The 19,050-nt window shown below is 42.5% G+C and overlaps 1 protein-coding gene across 2 annotated transcripts in view; it reads left to right on the top strand.

The window, feature by feature from the left end:
• LOC130927043 (interleukin-1 receptor-like 2) overlaps positions 1-19,050 on the top strand; it is a 35,615-nt gene that overhangs the window by 968 nt on the left and 15,597 nt on the right. For both annotated transcript variants that reach the window (XM_057852523.1, XM_057852522.1), the window contains 3 exons: positions 4,556-4,630; positions 11,885-12,137; positions 13,915-14,110. In XM_057852523.1, coding sequence (XP_057708506.1) covers positions 4,558-4,630; positions 11,885-12,137; positions 13,915-14,110 — 522 coding nt within the window. In that variant the 5' untranslated portion in view covers positions 4,556-4,557. The remainder of the gene's footprint in view (positions 1-4,555; positions 4,631-11,884; positions 12,138-13,914; positions 14,111-19,050) is intronic.

Below are 19,050 nucleotides of genomic sequence, written 5' to 3'. Positions count from 1 at the left end.
ATTGGGAATTTTATTTTAACTTTTCAAAAATTCTTTTGTGACCTCACATTGCTTAACTATATACAGTGCCTTGCAAAAGTATTCGGCCCCCTTGAATCTTGCAACCTTTCGCCACATTTCAGGCTTCAAACATAAAGATATGAAATTTAATTTTTTTGTCGAGAATCAACAACAAGTGGGACACAGTCGTGAAGTGGAACAACATTTATTGGATAATTTAAACTTTTTTAACAAATAAAAAACTGAAAAGTGGGGCGTGCAATATTATTCGGCCCCTTTACTTTCAGTGCAGCAAACTCACTCCAGAAGTTCAGTGAGGATCTCTGAATGATCCAATGTTGTCCTAAATGACCGATGATGATAAATAGAATCCACCTGTGTGTAATCAAGTCTCCGTATAAATGCACCTGCTCTGTGATAGTCTCAGGGTTCTGTTTAAAGTGCAGAGAGCATTATGAAAACCAAGGAACACACCAGGCAGGTCCGAGATACTGTTGTGGAGAAGTTTAAAGCCGGATTTGGATACAGAAAGATTTCCCAAGCTTTAAACATCTCAAGGAGCACTGTGCAAGCCATCATATTGAAATGGAAGGAGCATCAGACCACTGCAAATCTACCAAGACCCGGCCGTCCTTCCAAACTTTCTTCTCAAATAAGGAGAAAACTGATCAGAGATGCAGCCAAGAGGCCCATGATCACTCTGGATGAACTGCAGAGATCTACAGCTGAGGTGGGAGAGTCTGTCCATAGGACAACAATCAGTCGTACACTGCACAAATTTGGCCTTTATGGAAGAGTGGCAAGAAGAAAGCCATTTCTCAAAGATATCCATAAAAAGTCTCGTTTAAAGTTTGCCACAAGCCACCTGGGAGACACACCAAACATGTGGAAGAAGGTGCTCTGGTCAGATGAAACCAAAATTGAACTTTTTGGCCACAATGCAAAACGATATGTTTGGCGTAAAAGCAACACAGCTCATCACCCTGAACACACCATCCCCACTGTCAAACATGGTGGTGGCAGCATCATGGTTTGGGCCTGCTTTTCTTCAGCAGGGACAGGGAAGATGGTTAAAATTGACGGGAAGATGGATGCAGCCAAATACAGGAACATTCTGGAAGAAAACCTGTTGGTATCTGCACAAGACCTGAGACTAGGACTGAGATTTATCTTCCAACAGGACAATGATCCAAAACGTAAAGCCAAATCTACAATGGAATGGTTCCAAAATAAACGTATCCAGGTGTTAGAATGGCCAAGTCAAAGTCCACACCTGAATCCAATCGAGAATCTGTGAAAAGAGCTGAAGACTGCTGTTCACAAACACTCTCCATCCAACCTCACTGAGCTCGAGCTGTTTTGCAAGGAAGAATGGGCAAGAATGTCAGTCTCTCAATGTGCAAAACTGATAGATACATACCCCAAGCGACTTGCAGCTGTAATTGGAGCAAAAGGTGGCGCTACAAAGTATTAACGCAAGGGGGCCGAATAATATTGCATGCCCCACTTTTCAGTTTTTTATTTGTTAAAAAAGTTTAAATTATCCAATAAATTTTGTTCCACTTCACAATTGTGTCCCACTTGTTGTTGATTCTTGACAAAAAAATTAAAAATTTATATCTTTATGTTTGAAGCCTGAAATGTGGCGAAAGGTTGCAAGGTTCAAGGGGGCCGAATACTTTTGCAAGGCACTGTACCTGCCATTGATGGCAATAGACGCCCAATCCTTTTTAACCTCCCTGTTGAAATGGATTGGATGTCTATTGCTGACCATACGTGTTTTCAATATAAATTTCCCTCTTTTACGAACTACCACAGCACATGCAGTGCTGGCCAAAAGTATTGGCACCCCTGCAATTCTGTCAGATAATGTTCAATTTCTCCCGGAAAATGATTGGAATTACAAATGATTTGGTAGTAATATCTTCATTTATTTTGCTTGCAATGAAAAAAATGAAAAACAAAAGAGGATGAAAAAAATTTAAATGTTTATCATTTTATACAAAACTCCAAAAATGGGCTGGACAAAAGTATTGGCACCCCCAGCTTAATACTTGGTAGCACAACCTTTAGAAAAATAACTGCGAACAACCACTTCCGGTATCCATCAGTGAGTTTCTTACAATGCTCTGCTGGATTTTTTAGACCATTCTTCTTTGGCCAACTGCTCCAGGTCTCTGAGATTTGAAGGGTGCCTTCTCCAAACTGCCATTTTCAGATCTCTCCACGTGTGTTCTATTGGATTCAGGTCTGGGATCATTGCTGGCCACTTTAGAAGTCTCGAGTGCTGTTTCTCAAACCTAGTTTTCTAGTGCTTTTTGAAGTGTGTTTTGGGTCATTGTCCTGCTGGAAGACCCATGACCTCTGAGGGGTACCCAGCTTTCTCACACTGGGCCCTACATTATGCTGCAAAATTTGTTGGTAGTCTTCAGACTTCATAATACCATGCACACGGTCAAGCAGTCCAGTGCCAGAGGGAGCAAAGCAACCCCAAAACATCAGGGAATCTCCGCCATGTTTGACTGTGGGGACCGTGTTCTTTTCTTTGAAGGCCTCGTGTATTTTTTTTCTTGTAAACTCTATTTTGATGTCTTTTACCAAAAAGCTCTACTTTTGTCTCATCTGACCCGAGAAAATTCTTCCAAAACGTTTCTGGCTTTCTCATGTAAGTTTTGGCAAACTCCAGCCTGGCTTTTTTATGTTTCTGGGTCAGAAGTGGGGTCTTCCTGGGAATCCTACTATAGAGTCCCTTTTCATTCAGACGCCGACGGATTGTATCGGTTGACACTGTTGTACCCTCGGACTGCAGGACAGCTTGAACTTGGGATGTTAGTTGAGGTTCTTCATCCGCCATCCACACAATCTTTCATTGAAATCGCTCGTCAATTTTTCTTTCCCGTTCACATCTAGGGGGGTTAGCCACAGTGCCATGGGCTTTACACTTATTGAGGACACTGCGCACGGTAGACACAGGAACATTCAGATCTTTGGAGTTGGACTTGTTGCCTTCAGATTGCCCATGCTTCCTCACAATTTTACTTCTGAAGTCCTCAGACAGTTTTTTGTTCTTCTTTCTTTTCTCCATGCTCAATGTGGTACACACAAGGACACAGGACAGGGGTAGAGTCAACCTTAATCCATTTTAACTGGCTGCAAGTGTGATTTAGTCTTGCCACCACCTGTAATGTACCACAGGTAAATAACAGGTACTGTTAATTACATAAATTAGAGAAGCATCACATGATTTTTCAAAGGGTGCCAATACTTTTGCTCGGCCCATTTTTAGAGTTTTGTGTAAAATGACAATTATATATTTATTTATTTATTTTGGGTTTCTCTTTTGTGTTTTTTCATTGCAAGCAAAATAAATGAAGATATTACTACAAGGCATTTGTAATTGCAAACCTTTTTAGGGAGAAATTGAGGGGGTACCAATACTGTTCGCCAGCATTGTACAGTGGTACCTCTACTTAAGAACGTCTCTACATACAGTTTTTTCAGGTTAAGACACGCCTTGACAGGAAAATATTGCCTCATGTTAAGAGAAATTTCAAGATACAAAAGGCAAAAATACAGTATGGCTGGTACTCGCAGCTCCCAGAGTTTACTGATCGTAACATACTTATAGCTGGTCTGCCATTGGCTATTGCCTAGCATTCCTGGCATCCAATTGGCTGACAGGCTCTACTGTATGTGCATGTGTGTATCCCAGCGTCTTCTTCATTCGTCCCTCGTGTTCCGACAGCTTTACATGAGTGTATTAACTTTTATACTTTACTTTATTCTTGGTATTATACATTACGCACTATAATTTTATGTTTATTGTGTAATAATCTAATTGTAACATGTATTTATTACATGTTTTTGATGCATTTCTATGCATTATAAAAGATTTATGGCTTAATTTGGGGGGTATTGAAACAGATTAGTGCATTTAAATGGAAAACGCGTCTCTACTTACAGAATTTTCAAGTTAAGAAACTACTTATCGAACCATTTTATTTTGTTAGTAGAGGTACCACTGCACTTTGTAGCTAGAGCTGGCAGGGAATGAGTTAAGCCAATGATAACTTTTCAAAAGATGTCCACTGTAGTTACCACTGACCCTAAAAGAGTTAAATGAATGTGACATAACCTGTACACTTGAACAACAAAAAACATTTCAGGAGGGGAAGTTAAAGTACAGTAATATGTTGCGCAAGTATGCACACCCTCCTAATAACAGAGGAGTTGGCTGCATTCAGAACAAACTGATCCCATTCAAACGCCTATTCGCCTAAAAACTGCTTTCAGTGCCAAAGGCAGATAAAGAGTTAAATATTTTGTGACCATCACAATTTCTCATAGACGTGCGCACACCCGCACTCCTCATCTGGCCTCTGTCCACGTGGTTAAACAGTAGCCTTGCGTAATAATTTTTTTTTGTTGCATTAAATGGGCGAGCGGGAAGCTTCCTCGGCAGTTGCTCATGTGGGAAGGCACAAGTTGTCCTCTGATCTGCTGCTACTCTTTGAAATTATTGCCGTCTATTATGTATGTATGATGTACGTTGCAGTCATGTGTGTCCGTGTGCGGGCCCTCCTGCTGGCGTCGGTTCTGATGAGCGTCGGCTGGACTCATGCGGATCATGGTGAGTACCGGTAGCGGTGGAGGCTGACTAGTGGGAAAGTCCTGGTCAGGTCAGAGTCAAGAACATGTTTACTCAGCCAACCTTGATGTTTGTAACATCCTGGAAAAGGGGTGAACAAAAGTATTGATTTTTTTTTTCAAACATAGATGCGTCAGTGAAAAGTAGTGAGGTGTGGTGGGACAAGAGTGGAAAAATATCTGAAAGTTCTTGGGAATGTGGTTATCTGCTTGGCGAGAATCCAAACAAGAGGCCACAAATATCTCAAGAGCTTGCATGGGCACCAGATCAGATCAACTAAATCACTGTTAGGTTTTGTGTTGGTTTTCTCCTAGTGTGACTTGTCTCTGTGACTGCCCATTGATTTCACCTGTTGTGCCTTCTCCTAGTGTATCCTGCAATCTGCATCCTACTGTGTTACCCAGCTGTTCCTCTTTGTCTCGTTACCCCTTGTCTGCGTGTGTGTATATAAGCACCCAGTTTCTTGTCACTCCTGGTTGCGTCATTGTCTATGTCAATGTCAATTTTCAAGTCCTGTCCAAGCCCTCGTGTACCAGTCCCTCCGATTAAGTAAGTTTTGGTTTGAACATTGCCTTTTTGATCACCAGTCCTTTTGGTTGTACTTTGTGGTTTTGGTTAGTTATTATTAAAACGTTTTTTGAGTTCACCGCCACCTGCCTTGCTGCTTTTTGTTTCCCTGCAATTGAGTCCACACCACCTGCCTTCCCGCGTATCCCTGATAATCATCAGATGTTATAGCTGTGTAGTGGATAGATCATCCAACAACCTGATAAGTTGCAGAAACAGAACTTATTAGCTCTGCTAGCAAATTGACTTTGTAACAAACAAACACAAAGAGATGAATGAATTAACACACTGAAGAACAATGTAACAAACCAACTATTTACTTCCTAAGTCACCAACTAATTGACTAACATAACAACCTGGCAAATAACCAAGCAAGTTAACTAGCTCTCTTGTAGGGTGGCCATATGTCCTGCATTATGTAAGACAGTGCTCTCTTATGTAGGAGAACCCTCTATTTAAATGCATTGTACTGCATCTTTCGCAGTCTCAAGCAGAACACTTAGTTGTCCTCCTTTTTGGAGCTAAACCTAAATGCAACACACACGCATTAAGAAAAGCTACAGGTAGCCAATATAAAGTACTCAAGGAAAGTACTATTTTACCTTAACTTCTGATATTAGGGGTGTAACGGTACACAAAAATCTAGGTTCCTCGGTTTTGAGGTCACGGTTCGGTTCATTTTCGGTACAATAAGAAAACAAAATGCAAATAATAAATGTGCTAGTTGTTTATTAAACACCTTTGTGCTTTAAACAATAGGAATATTAGCCTATACAAAGCTAGAATTCTGCTCAAAAGTAGCGGGCATTTAAAGATCATAATCCAACAAAAATTTGCCTTTCAGACCCCGTGTATTGGTCAGCTTTCCGAAAGAAAGAAGAAAAAAGAAGTCCTGTGCTAAAGAGAAAAGCAATCCCAATGACAAAGATTTTAACATGTATTTTACAAATGAAATGCCTCAATGAATCATTTTTTTCCTTATGAACGGTTTTCAAAAGCATTATTGGTGGATTTTCTCAAGTTAAAGCGCCACACAGAAATGAATAAATTTAATTGTGTAAGCATGATCTGTGTATTATTCTTTTTATTTAATTACAGGTGTTTTAGCTCATTTCAATTTTATTTAATTGGGCTATTATTCATTTTATTATGTGTTTATATTTTACAAATGTGATGTTGTATTCATTTATATTATATATTTTATGTTTTATAACTTTAGTTCCTATGTGAATATTAGTTCCTACTTGTTTTGTTGTGGTAGGAGGGTTTTGTATTGAACACGGGGCCGTGTTGGTTATTATTACAGCAGAGAAGACAGCAGTAAATCAACAAACTGTGCCCCAATCTACCACTCAACAGATCTGATGGAGTCAAAAAGTAGGTTACGATTGCATATTAGTTTGAAAATCGACCGGATCCACCGTATTTTTACACGAGTGACTTCCGGTCTGCCAGATCCTAGCTACTGGTAGTAGTATTGAAGCAGGAGGGTCGCGTCAAATAATAAACTCTGCCGTTCTTTTTGCGTGCGTCGCGTTGAGCCGCTTCTGGGACGCGTCTAACACGCAGCCGCACCGACTGGTGTGCATTGGCTGATCGACTTTTAACACCTGCGTTTCACTGCGTTCTCGCGGCGGCCACGTTCTCGCACCGTTGACGTTTCTGGGTTATATTGTCGTACCGTGTTGGTCCTCATTATAGTAGAGAAGACGGAGTAAATATAATCTACACAAAGAAACTGTAACCCAATCGACTCACAGCCTCGAAAAGTAAGGGTTACATTACGTCAGAAACTTGTTCGGTACGCCTCCGTCCCGAACCGAGCACTACGTACCGAAAAGTTTCAATACAAATACATGTACCGGTCCGTTACACCCTTATCTGATATGCTGCCAGCTTGTTGGCAGATGAATCATTTTTTGCATGCTAGCGGTCAGCTGCCTACCACTTGGCAGTAGTGGTTGGTGCTGTAATCTTTTGTCTTTTGTAAATATAAGAAATACCTAAAATATTTTCCCACGCAATATAAAAAAAACATTTGTCACATCAGTGTCTTGTTGTAAATATCCATCCATCCATCATCTAACGCATAATCTGGGGTCGGGTTGTGGTGGCAGCAGCTTTAGCGGGGAATCCCAGACTTCCCTCTCCCCAGTCACTTCAACCAGCTCCTCCAGTGGGATCCCAAGGCGTTCCCAAGCCAGCTGCCGGACATAGTCTCTCCAGCATGTCCTGGGTCGTCTCCGGGACCTCCCGCTTGTGGGACATCCCCAGAACCCCTCTGTAGGGAGTTGTCCAGGAGACCCAAACCAGATACCCGAGCCACCTCAGCTGGCTCGACTCTGAGTCCCTCCCGGATGACCGAGCTTCTTGCCCTATCTCTAAGGGAGAGCGCGGACACCTTAACGGAGGAAACTCACTTCAGTCAATGCAGACGCTGCACTGAATCGCCTGTCAATCTCCCTCTCGCCAAGATACCTGAACTCCTCCACTTGGGGCAGGATCTCATTACCGACCCGGAGAGGGCACGCCACCCTTTTCCAAATGAGGACCATGGTCTCGGATTTGGACCATTTCAGTGAGAGTTGGAGATCACGGCTTGATGAAGCCAACAGCAAGCCTGTGCAAAAAGTACAGATGCAATACAGAGGCCACCAAAACCGTACCACGCTTCGGCTGCGCCTACAAATTCTGTCCATAAAAGTTATGAACAGAATCAGTGACAAAGGGCCACCTTGGCGGAGTCCAGACCCGGCTGCAGAAAGAAATTAAATTACGGGCATTACATTTTTTTGGAGGGGCACACTTCTTCAACGTAAATTTAGCCTGAACAGTGGCGTTTTTACCAGTTATATTTTGTGATGATGGTGTCAGTCAGTGAAACAGCAGAAGGTGGCAGCGCTATCCCTTCACGTTGACTTTTGGCCACGTCTTTGTCATGGCTTGAGTTCGTCTTTAGTTTCTTGAAAAAAACATGGATGTCAATTCCAATTTGAATTAGCAACGGTGGAGCCGCTCAATCGCCATTTCTGTAACCGAAGCAATCCCTATCCAATCGCAGTACCCAATGGCCGGCTACTCCGCCCAGCCCTTATCTGTGATTGGCTAGAAATTGCCTTCATTCGCTGCTCAGATTGCTTGAATTGAATGACGACAGATCAAGATAGGATGAATAGAGCAGTGTTTTTCAGCCTTTTCTGAGTCACGGGACGTTTTTACATTGGAAAAAATCTCGCGGCACACCACACCAAAATGTTCCAAAATTACTTTCTGTTCAGTATATTTAATTGTAAAATAATTTCTCAGTATTTATACTTACTCAGTGTGAAACTTGAGCCGGTTAAGATGAACACAAAGCTAAAAAACTGGCAGGAATCTTCTTCAACAGCTCTCAGTCTCTCTCTGTTTTTATTTTTAATTTTGTTTAGCAGTTAGGCTTGAAAAACTTGAGCAATGTCTTTAAGCACATCAGGGCTGGTCATCTCGCTGACAATGGCTCTGCAGGCAGGTAGCATTAAAGTGTCTGCCACAGATTGGGACTTTTTGGATTTAGCAACAAAGTAATTGGCTTCCAGGGCTTCCTTATTTACTTTTGGAGTTTTTCTAAAAAAAGTTGCCCATTTCTTTGTGTTTTCACGAAGGCGAACAAAATAGTCCATCAACTTGTTCTGAAGCGACGGGCGTTCATTTGGAGATGACGTTTAAGCTTGTATGGTATGGCGCCATGGCGCTAGATAGCTGCTCGTGTCACATTCAAGAACGGCTCGGATTTCTAGCCATCGCCCACCTTGCTGTCCTCGATAATGTGTTGGAATAAAACCCAGAGGGAGGATTGACAGTCGTCACATATGGATGAAATGGAAAGGACATTTTTGGGTATATCGACACTTGACGAGTGAAATGATGAAGAGTACTCGTGCTGGGGTTCACATTGTTGCGGAGAGCAAGGTGGCTAATGGCTAGAAATCCGAGCATTTCTTGAACGCAACACGAGCAATGCCTCGCTCATCTGCCTACAACCGAGAACTTTTTGCCTACTCCTTCCTTCCCACTGCAACTTTGCCCGATGCTTAAAAAAACCCCCGACATTGGATAATTTCTCGCGGCACACCTGACGATCTCTCACGGCGGCGGCACAATAGGTTGAAAAACACTGGAATAGAGGGTTTGTCCTCTCCGTGTGTGTGTTTTATGGAAGATTAAAAAAAAAAAAAATTACACAGTACAGTCTAATCGAGCTAGGGCGGGCACAGCAGTCTCTCAGGGCGGGCCCGGCCCCCTAATGCCCGCCCATGCCACTGGGTCTGGCGGAGTCCAACCCTCACTAGGAATGAATCCGACTAACTTCAGGCTAAACTCTGGCACCGGTCGTACAGGAACCGAACAGCCCTTACCAGGGGTCTCAGTAGCCTACCCCGTACCTCTGAAGCACCTACCACAGGACTCCCCGAGGGTCACGGTCGAATGCCTTCTCCAAATCCACAAAACACAAGTAGACCGGTTTGGCAAACTCCCATGAACCCTCGAGGACCCTGCAGAGGGTGTTGAGCTGGTCCACAATAGACCGTGTTTTAAAAATTTAGTCTTTTTTACTCAGTGTTTTTTTCCTAACTGTGTCCTTTTGTTCACATAATGAAGTTGTATTATTAAGAACTGTGATTTGTATTTTTTTCCCATGCGTGTGTAGTTTGTATATTTAAATCCATAAATGTTCTGCTTTTTGACACAGCATTTTGCTAGAGGGATTGTTTAACAAAATAAAAATGCTGTGAACAAATACTATTGGGCTTCTTCAAAAACCTTTTCCTATTCTGTTACACTTAGGCTCACCTCTTGTTACGGTATGTCATGAATGAATTGACTTGTACTAAACAACGCATGTTAGAATCAATGTACAGTGACCCCTCGCTACTTCACCCTGCAAACTTCGCGCCCTAAGTCCATCGTGGATTTTTTTCAATGAAGAAAAAAAAAAAAAAAAATACAGACAAGCTGTCCAGAGCCGATCTCGTAGTCTAACTCTCCTACCCTCCCTCTCCCTGCTCTTTGTCAGTCAGGCAGTGAGTGCACTGGAGTCGCTTATTAAAGTTAATGATTGACAGACGTTGATGTTTGATCTTGCCAGAGAAGCGAACATCAAAGTGCCCCATGCGTCAATCATCGTTTAACTTCTTAAACAGTTGGTGTGGCATCTCATTGTGTGTAAGTGAGCAGCTTGAGCGGATTTGAGTGGACTCACTCAATGAAGCATTTAATTTAGCCAAGTTTTTTTCTGCTTTATGCTTGTTTAAAAATAATTCGTTGGGACAGTAACATGTTTAAAACTTATCATAATTATTACATTTGAAGTGCTTAAAAACCATTTATGAAAATATTAATATTAGGGCTGTCAAAATAATAATAATTATTAAATAATTATATTTATCATTCAAAATGTCTGTCATTTCTAGCTTAGAATCATTAATTGATGTCTAATAGTTCGTTTAAAAAAGAAAATGACTTTTAAAAAAACTATTCACTTGCATATTTTAAACTTTTAAACATATGACGTCACAATGAAAAAAATGGTGTCTGTAAAAAAGTCATGGATATCCACCTCATAACTCTTGCTTGATTGTATTTTTTTGTTACTGTCGCATTTTCTCCGATATGTTTGATGATAAATAACCGATCCAAACAAAGAAAGATTGAAAAATAACATTTAAAAGGGTAAATATATGAAAAAGAACATCTCGACCACTCCTTGATGTCTGCGATTTTTGCATCGCGACCCTTGTTATATCACCATGTTTCACCCATAAAATCCCAAAGAAATCCAGCTGTGGCCATTCACAGCTGTGTCTTGACACTCAGTGATACATGCAACATGGAGTGTTTGGATCGAAACAAGGAAAGTACGTGATAATATCTCATTAAAGTCATGGCGTCTGTAATTCTGCTCTCGCGTGCTCTCATCTCCAGTTAGGGTTTTGCTGTTTTAAAAAAAATGTTTTTTTTTTTAAAATGACCTCCTGTTCAAAATTTTTCTTCCCCCACAAAATTGAGATTTTAAGCTTTCCAATGTCGTCTCACACTTGCATATCTGACAATTTTGAAATTTGGCTAAATTGGGGTGTCAGAGCGGAACTTCAAGTCACCTGAGTGTTTTCCGCCATATATATATACATATACTGGACTGTCTCAGAAAATTAGAATACACAATATTCTAATTTTCTGAGACAGTCCTGTACATTAATCCACCATTTAAAGCAGGGGTGTCCAAACTTTTTGCAAAGGGGACCAGATTTGGCGTGGTAAAAATGTGGGGGGCCGACCTTGGCTGACGTCCTTTACATAGAACAATATACAGGACTGTCTCAGAAAATTAGAATATTGTGTATTCTAATTTTCTGAGACAGTCCAGTATATATATATATACATTATATTTTCCAATGCAAAACCTGAATTAATACTTTGTACACACACACACAAAAAAAGGGGGGGGGGCACTACTTCGCGGTTTTTCTCTTATCGCGGCGGGTTCTGGTCCACATTAACTGCGAAAAACGAGGTGTCAATGTATTATACCACTGACTCCTGCAGTCGATAACACTGAAACATTGAAAAGTATTTTGATCACAACTTGCACTCCCAACCCAAAAGCTAATTGCAGGTATTTGTTTGTGTCAGACAAGTGCCGTAACTACGGGGTCAGATTCGAGCGAGTGTTCTCAGTCCCGGGCGATGCAGCCATGATGAACTGCACGTTAGCGTCTCCTGAAGTCTTTAATGTATCATCGACGTCGTACTGGGTGGAGTGGTACCGCGCGGAGACAGGACAACGCCTCAGCAACGTCAGCCGTGGCGTCTTGCTGCGAGGAGAGACTCTGTGGTTGCTGAATGTCACTAAGCACCATGATGGATATTACCAGTGTGTCATCAGGTAAGGAACATATTGTAAATATCAGCATGATACTATGTTATTACAGGATGTACTGAAAAGGTATTCAAATGAAATTCAGCTTTGAAGGAATTTGAATTGAATGGGATTTCATGTGAATTTTATGAATGCACATTTCGTTAAAAGGTGAATTGAACTCATTTAATTTACATTTATTGTGAATTATACGTGGTCAAATATAATTGAATTGTTTAAACAAGTTAGTGAACAAATGTGATATGAATTTTTTTTTTTTTTTTTTTTTTTAAATGTAAGTTCTATTAAAATAAGTTACTTTTATTCATTGGATTCAAATTGATTTAATATGGAAATTATTCAATTGCATGGGGTTAAATAATAGTTTACGTCATTTTGATTAGTTTTAACATGATTTTATTTTATTATCTGTATTTGGATTTATTGAATTCTAAAAACAAACTAATTCTAATTTTGTTCTGAAATAATTTAAAGTGGCAGTTGATTTAATGTAAATCACGAATTGCAATTAAAATAAAAATGGAGTCAGATGTCAATTCAGATGTGAAATAATTTGAATTTAAAGGTGGGTGAAATAGATTTAATGTGAAATACATTCATTCGAAATATTTTTTAAATTTCCAACATTCTCTATTTGAGTTCATTAGATTAAATATAATTGATCAGGAAATTAATTCATTTGTATTTCCTTTTAATAAGCAAAATAATTATACATTTGAATTGAATCCAATCCAACCACATCATGAATTAGTACCAAATTGTTATTAATCAACAATGTTTAATTATATGAACATCAGAACAATAATGAACAGAATTTTCTGTTTCAAATAAGTAAATTTGAAGTTGAGAAAAAATATATATGGTGGAAAAGTTCCGCTCTGACGCCCCCAATATGGCCAAATTTCAAAATCGTCCGATATGCATGTGTGATACATCATTGGGAAGCTTAAAATCCCAATTTTCTGGGGGAAGAAAAATTTTGAACAGGAGGGCATTTAAAAAAAAAATTTAACAGCAAAACCCTATCTGCGAGAGCAGAATTACAGACGCCATGACTTTAACGAGATTTTATCGCGTACTTACCTTGTTTCCATCCAAAAACTCCATGTAGCATGTATCACTGAGTGTCAAGACACAGCTGTGAATGCCCACAACTGGATTTTTGGGGAATTTTATGGGTGAAACATGGTAATATAACAAGGGTCGCGATGCAGAAATCGCAGACATCAAGGACTGGTCGAGATGTTGTTTTTTTTTTTTCAATTTTTCTTTGTTTGGATCGATTATTTATCATCTAACATATCGAAGAAAATGCGACAGTAACACAAAAAAATACAATTAAGCCATAGTTATGAGGTAGATATCCGTCACTTTTTTACAAACACCATTTTTTCATTGTGACGTCATTTGTTTAAAAGTTTTTAAGTCTTTTTTTTTTTTAAACGAAATCTTAGACCTCAATTAATGATTCTAAGGCTAAGCTAAAAATGACAGACATTTTCAATAATAAATATAATTAATTACCTTTTTGAAAAACAAAAGCGGTTGCGCGACATCTCTAAACGGGGGTTTCCAGTGTAAAACGGTCAAATTAAAAATAGTTCGGGGGCTTCCTTCTGCTATGGCAGCATATAGACATATTGTTCTATCAAAAACAAAAGTTTTTTTGGCTTAAAATACAGCAGTTTCTTTTAAAGAGGAGTGCAAGAGCAGAAAGTGCTTTTTCAGTCTTGTCTGTGTTTTCCGCCATATGATAATTCTTTGACATCAATTACACTTCCAGGACAAGCTCCTCGGGCTGCTATAAGCTTTCCACCCGGTTGGTAGTGGACGTTCCCGTGCATGGCGAGTGCGGTCGTCCGCGTACATCCTCTCAGGTCATCACTGTTGGCGTGACCGACACACTTTCCTGTCCAGTCAAAGACGTTCTAAACGAGCTCCGCAGCTACGGCGCCCCCGCGTCTGTCACATGGTACAGAGTGAGTATTATGTCATATTTTACTCTAAAACAGGTGTGTACAAACTTTTTTCTCCGATGTTACGGATGTCCTTGATCTGATCACGGCATTTTCAGAAAGTGTAGTATTCGTCAACGATGACAACAACGAAAATATTGTGTCAATGAACACTTTTTTCATGACGATGATGAGACGATAGAGACCTAAAATTGTGTTTTGAGAGACTAAAACACAATGAGCCTAATGACAGTTTTTGTCTGACGAGACGAGAACGAGACGAAAATGTGCAATAGTTTCGGTCACATGTTCACAATGTGTGACATTTGATGTGGTGTTAGCCTGCATCGTAGCAATATCTGGTTGTGTCACTCATGTGACGTGCTGCGTCCCCTGTGCTAAGTGATCATCATACACTAAATGTAACTCGTAGCGTTAGCATAACATTCGGGTTCGCATTCAGCTAATGCTAACGGCGAGTGTCCTCTTAAACTCTCGGACATGCATTTCGTGGCGTCCAGGTGGGTATAATTAATTGAAAATACTACCGTATTGGCCCGAATATACAGTGGGGAGAACAAGTATTTGATACTCTGGCGATTCTGCTGGTTTTCCCACTTGCAAGCCATGTAGAGGTCTGTAATTTGTATCATAAGTTCTCTTCAGCTGTGAGGGACGGAATCTAATACAAAAATTCAGAAAATCACATTGTATAATTTTTAAATAATAAATTGGTATTTAACTGCATGAAATAAGTATTTGATACATTACCAACTAGTAAATATTTCGGCTCTTAGTTCTTTTTTAAGAACCCCTCCTGTTCTCCACTCATTACCGGAAGTAACTGCACCTGTTTGAACTTGTTACCTGTATAAAAGACACCTGTTCACATGCTCAAACAAACTCCAACCTCTCCACAATGGCCAAGACCAAAGAGCTGTGTAAGGACATCAGGGATAAAATAATAGACCTGCACAAGGCTGGGATGGCCTACAGGAAAATAAGCAAGCAGCTTGGTGAGAAGGTAACAACTGTTGGAGCGATTATTAGAAAATGGAAGAAGTTCAAGTTGACGGTCAATCTGCCTCGTTCTGGGGCTCCATGCAAGATCTCACCTCGTGGGGCATCACTGATCATGAGGAAGGTGAGGGATCAGCTCAGAACTACACGGCAGGACCTGGTCAATGACCTGAAGACGGGCTGGAACCACAGTCTCCAAGAAGAACCATTGGAAACACATTATGCTGTCATGGATTAAAATCCTACAGCGCACGCAAGGTCCCGCTGCTGAAGCCAGTGCATGTCCAGACACGTCTGAAGTTTGCCACTGACCATCTGGATGATCCAGAGGAGCAATGGGAGAAGGTCATGTGGTCGGATGACACCAAAATGGAACTTTTTGGTCTAAACTCGGCTCGTTGTGTTTGGAGGAAAAAGAAGGATGAGTACAACCCCAAGAACACCATCCCAACCACGAAACATGGAGGAGGAAACATCATTTTTTGGGGCTGCTTCTCTGCCAAGGGTACAGGACGACTGCACCGTATTGAGGGGAGGATGGATGGGGCTATGTATCGCCAGATCTTGGCTGACAACCTCCTTCCTTCAGTGAGAGCCCTGAAGATGGGTCTTCCAGCATGACAACGACCCAAAGCACACAGCCAAGGCAACTAAACAGTGGCTCCGTAAGGAGCATCTTAAGGTCCTGGAGTGGCCTAGCCAGTCACCAGATCTGAACCCGATAGAAAATCTGTGGAGGGAGTTGAAAGTCCGTGTTGCCTGGCAGCAGCCCCGAAACCTGAAGGCTCTGGAGAACATCTGCATGGAGGAGTGGGCGAAAATCCCTGCTGCAGTGTATGCAAACCTTGTCAAGGACTACAGGAAACGTTTGGTATCTGTAATAGAAAACAAAGGTTTCTGTACCAAACATTAAGTTCCATTTTTGTGATGTATCAAATACTTATTTCATGCAATTAAATGCAAATTTATTATTTAAAAATCATACAACGTGATTTTCTGTTTTTTTGTATTAGATTCCGTCCCTCACAGCTGAAGAGAACTTATGATACAAATCACAGACCTCTGCATGCTTTGCAAGTGGGAAAATCAGCAAAATCGGCAGTGTATCAAAATACTTGTTCTCCCCACTGTAAGACGGCCCTGATTATAAGACGACCCCCTCTTTTTCAAGACTCAAGTTTGAAAAAAGACTTTTTGAACACCAAATTAATTTTTATACAGAAAATAATTACAGTACATCTGAAATAAATAATTATAACAATATATTTGAGAGAAAAAGCATGTTATTTTGCCTCATTCAAATCTTAATATCTGAACATTTAAATATGTAAACTCAAGTGCAATCACATTCGTAAATGAATGGCTTCTGGTTTTTTAAATGTAAATTGTTAGGTCCTCTTCCCCCTCCTTCTGAGACATGCCCACCTCCAGCAGGTGTGCATGTTTTTAGCTGATTGCAGGTCAGACGAGTGGAGCGGCCACAGCTGAGAGCAATGAACATCAGCCAGCTTTAAAAGCCCAGCAGACGCTCCACCTCGTCGCCCGATCAACTCGTCTGGTTTCGCCGTCAGTTGCTTCTCGCATTCCTTATATGATATCATTGATTCCCGGCTCACGACTACTTTGCTCTTGCCCCAGGTCCTGTTCTCTGCGCGCTCCTTGTCGGATTCTACGCCTGCCTCCTTCCGAGCTTCCACGCCTGCCTCCTTCCGAGCTCCCACGTCAGCTCCCCTGCTCCGCTCCCAGCAATCTACACCCAAGACAGCCTTGTGACCTACAATAAACGATTGCTCATTTTTTACCACTGTGTGTCCACTCTGGGATCCCCTATTGCTCTCGCACCTTAACAGTTTGATCGGGCCATCATGGATCCCACGGACAACACAGCCAGCTCGCCCACGTCACTCCTTGACCACCACCAAGCAATCGAATATCTATTCAGTAAGGTAACGGACATTTCTGAGTCACTTCAAGCCATCCAGGCACAACTCACGCCGCTGCCTCATGCACGCACAGCCCCGCCTCCCCTCCGCCACACCGCCGCTTCGCCGAGTCATGTTCCCGTAACTAACCTGGCGTCAACAGCTGCGGCGCGGGAACCCCACGTCCCGGCTCCGTCTCCTTACGATGGCAACCTTGGTACATGTCGTGCTTTTTTAGTCCAGTGCAGCCTCGTCTTCGAACAGCAGCCATCCATGTACCAAGGGGACCGAACAAAGATTGCTTATTTGATCGGATGCCTACGCGGAGCGGCTCTCGATTGGGCTTCCTCTATATGGGAGCAGGGGTCCGCGGTGTGTAGTTCATACGCCCACTTCACCGATGAAATGCGAAAGATCTTCGACCATCCTATTCGTGGTAAAGAGGCTGCCAAGCGGATGATGGCCATTCACCAGGGGTCACGGAGCGTCGCAGAATTCTCGGTGGAATTCCGCACGTTGGCCGCTGAGAGCCGTTTTAACGATGCGGCGCTACAGGAGATCTTCACCCGCGGCTTAACTGAGTCCCTCAAAGACGAATTGGCCACGCGGGATGAGCCTGGGTCTTTGGACGACCTTATTAAATTGGCGATCCAAATTGACAATCGCTTGCGGGAGCGAAGAAGACAACGCCGGGAACCGCCGAACCCCCCCGGCCTGCGCCTAGCTGCCCTTCCACGCCCGTCTTCGTTCCCTGTTCAGGCCACTGATGCGGCTCAGGCGACACTGCCCCCTGCTGACAAATCTGAACCAATGCAGTTGGGCCGCGCCAGGTTATCCCAGGAGGAACGCACTCGCAGGTACAGCGCTCAGTTGTGTATTTACTGTGGGCAAGGGGGGCATTTTATTCGCAGCTGCCCGGTGCGTCCGGGAAACTGCTAGGCTCACCATTAGAGGAGGGACGACTGGTGAGCCACATGTCCCACAGTTCCTCACGCCGGCTCCAGCTCACCGCCACGCTGTCCTGGAGGGGCCAATCCCGCACGGTCACCGCCCTTGTAGATTGTGGTTCCGACGAAAACTTCATTGATCAAACCTTGGTGAGCCAGTTGGGGTTGCGTACACACCCGCTTCCTGCCCCTTTAAAGACTACTGCGCTGGACGGACAGCCCCTGTTCAGCGTGAGCAGACAGACCGAAGCCGTTGATGTCCTCTTATCTGGCAACCATCGAGAGGTGAGCTCCTTTTTTGTTTTCCGTAGTCCCCGCACACCTCTGGTTCTTGGTCTGCCTTGGCTAAGAACTCATAACCCCGCCATAGACTGGACCCACCCTAAGTTAACTGCATGGAGTAACTATTGTCACTCACACTGTCTTAAATCTGCCTTAGTGCCTACCTGTTCGGTCCAGGAACCGACGCAACCTGACCTCTCCGCAGTGCCAGAAGGCTACCATGACCTTGGACTGGTTTTTAGTAAGGACCATGCGGTGTCACTCCCTCCTCACCGTCCGTACGACTGTGCCATCTCTCTCCTGCCTGGTGCGACCCTCCCCAAGGGACGACTTTACAACATCTCTCTACCAGAAAGGGAGGCCATGAAGTCATACATCACGGAGTCCCTGGCCACAGGTATTATTCGCCCTTCCTCCTCCCCTGTCGGGGCAGGGTTCTTTTTTGTGAATAAAAAAGATGGCGGCCTCAGACCCACCATCGACTACCGGGGGCTGAATGAAATCACAATTAAAAACAAATACCCTCTTCCTCTTATTGATTCCACTTTCACCCCCCTGCACGGGGCTACCATCTTTACGAAGCTCGACCTACGTAACGCCTACCACCTCGTCCGTATTAAGGAAGGCGATGAATGGAAGACTGCCTTTAACACGCCCATGGGCCATTATGAATATCTTGTTATGCCATTCGGGCTCACTAACGCCCCTGCAGTCTTCCAAAACTTGGTGAATGACGTCCTGAGTGATATGATTAACAAGTTCGTCGTGGTGTATTTGGATGACATTCTGGTGT

The sequence above is a fragment of the Corythoichthys intestinalis genome, chromosome 12, assembly GCF_030265065.1.
Source record: "Corythoichthys intestinalis isolate RoL2023-P3 chromosome 12, ASM3026506v1, whole genome shotgun sequence".
In the NCBI taxonomy this organism is placed as follows: Eukaryota; Metazoa; Chordata; class Actinopteri; order Syngnathiformes; family Syngnathidae; genus Corythoichthys; species Corythoichthys intestinalis.
Note: the sequence above shows the minus strand (reverse complement) of the source record. Positions and strands in the feature narration are given on the sequence as shown.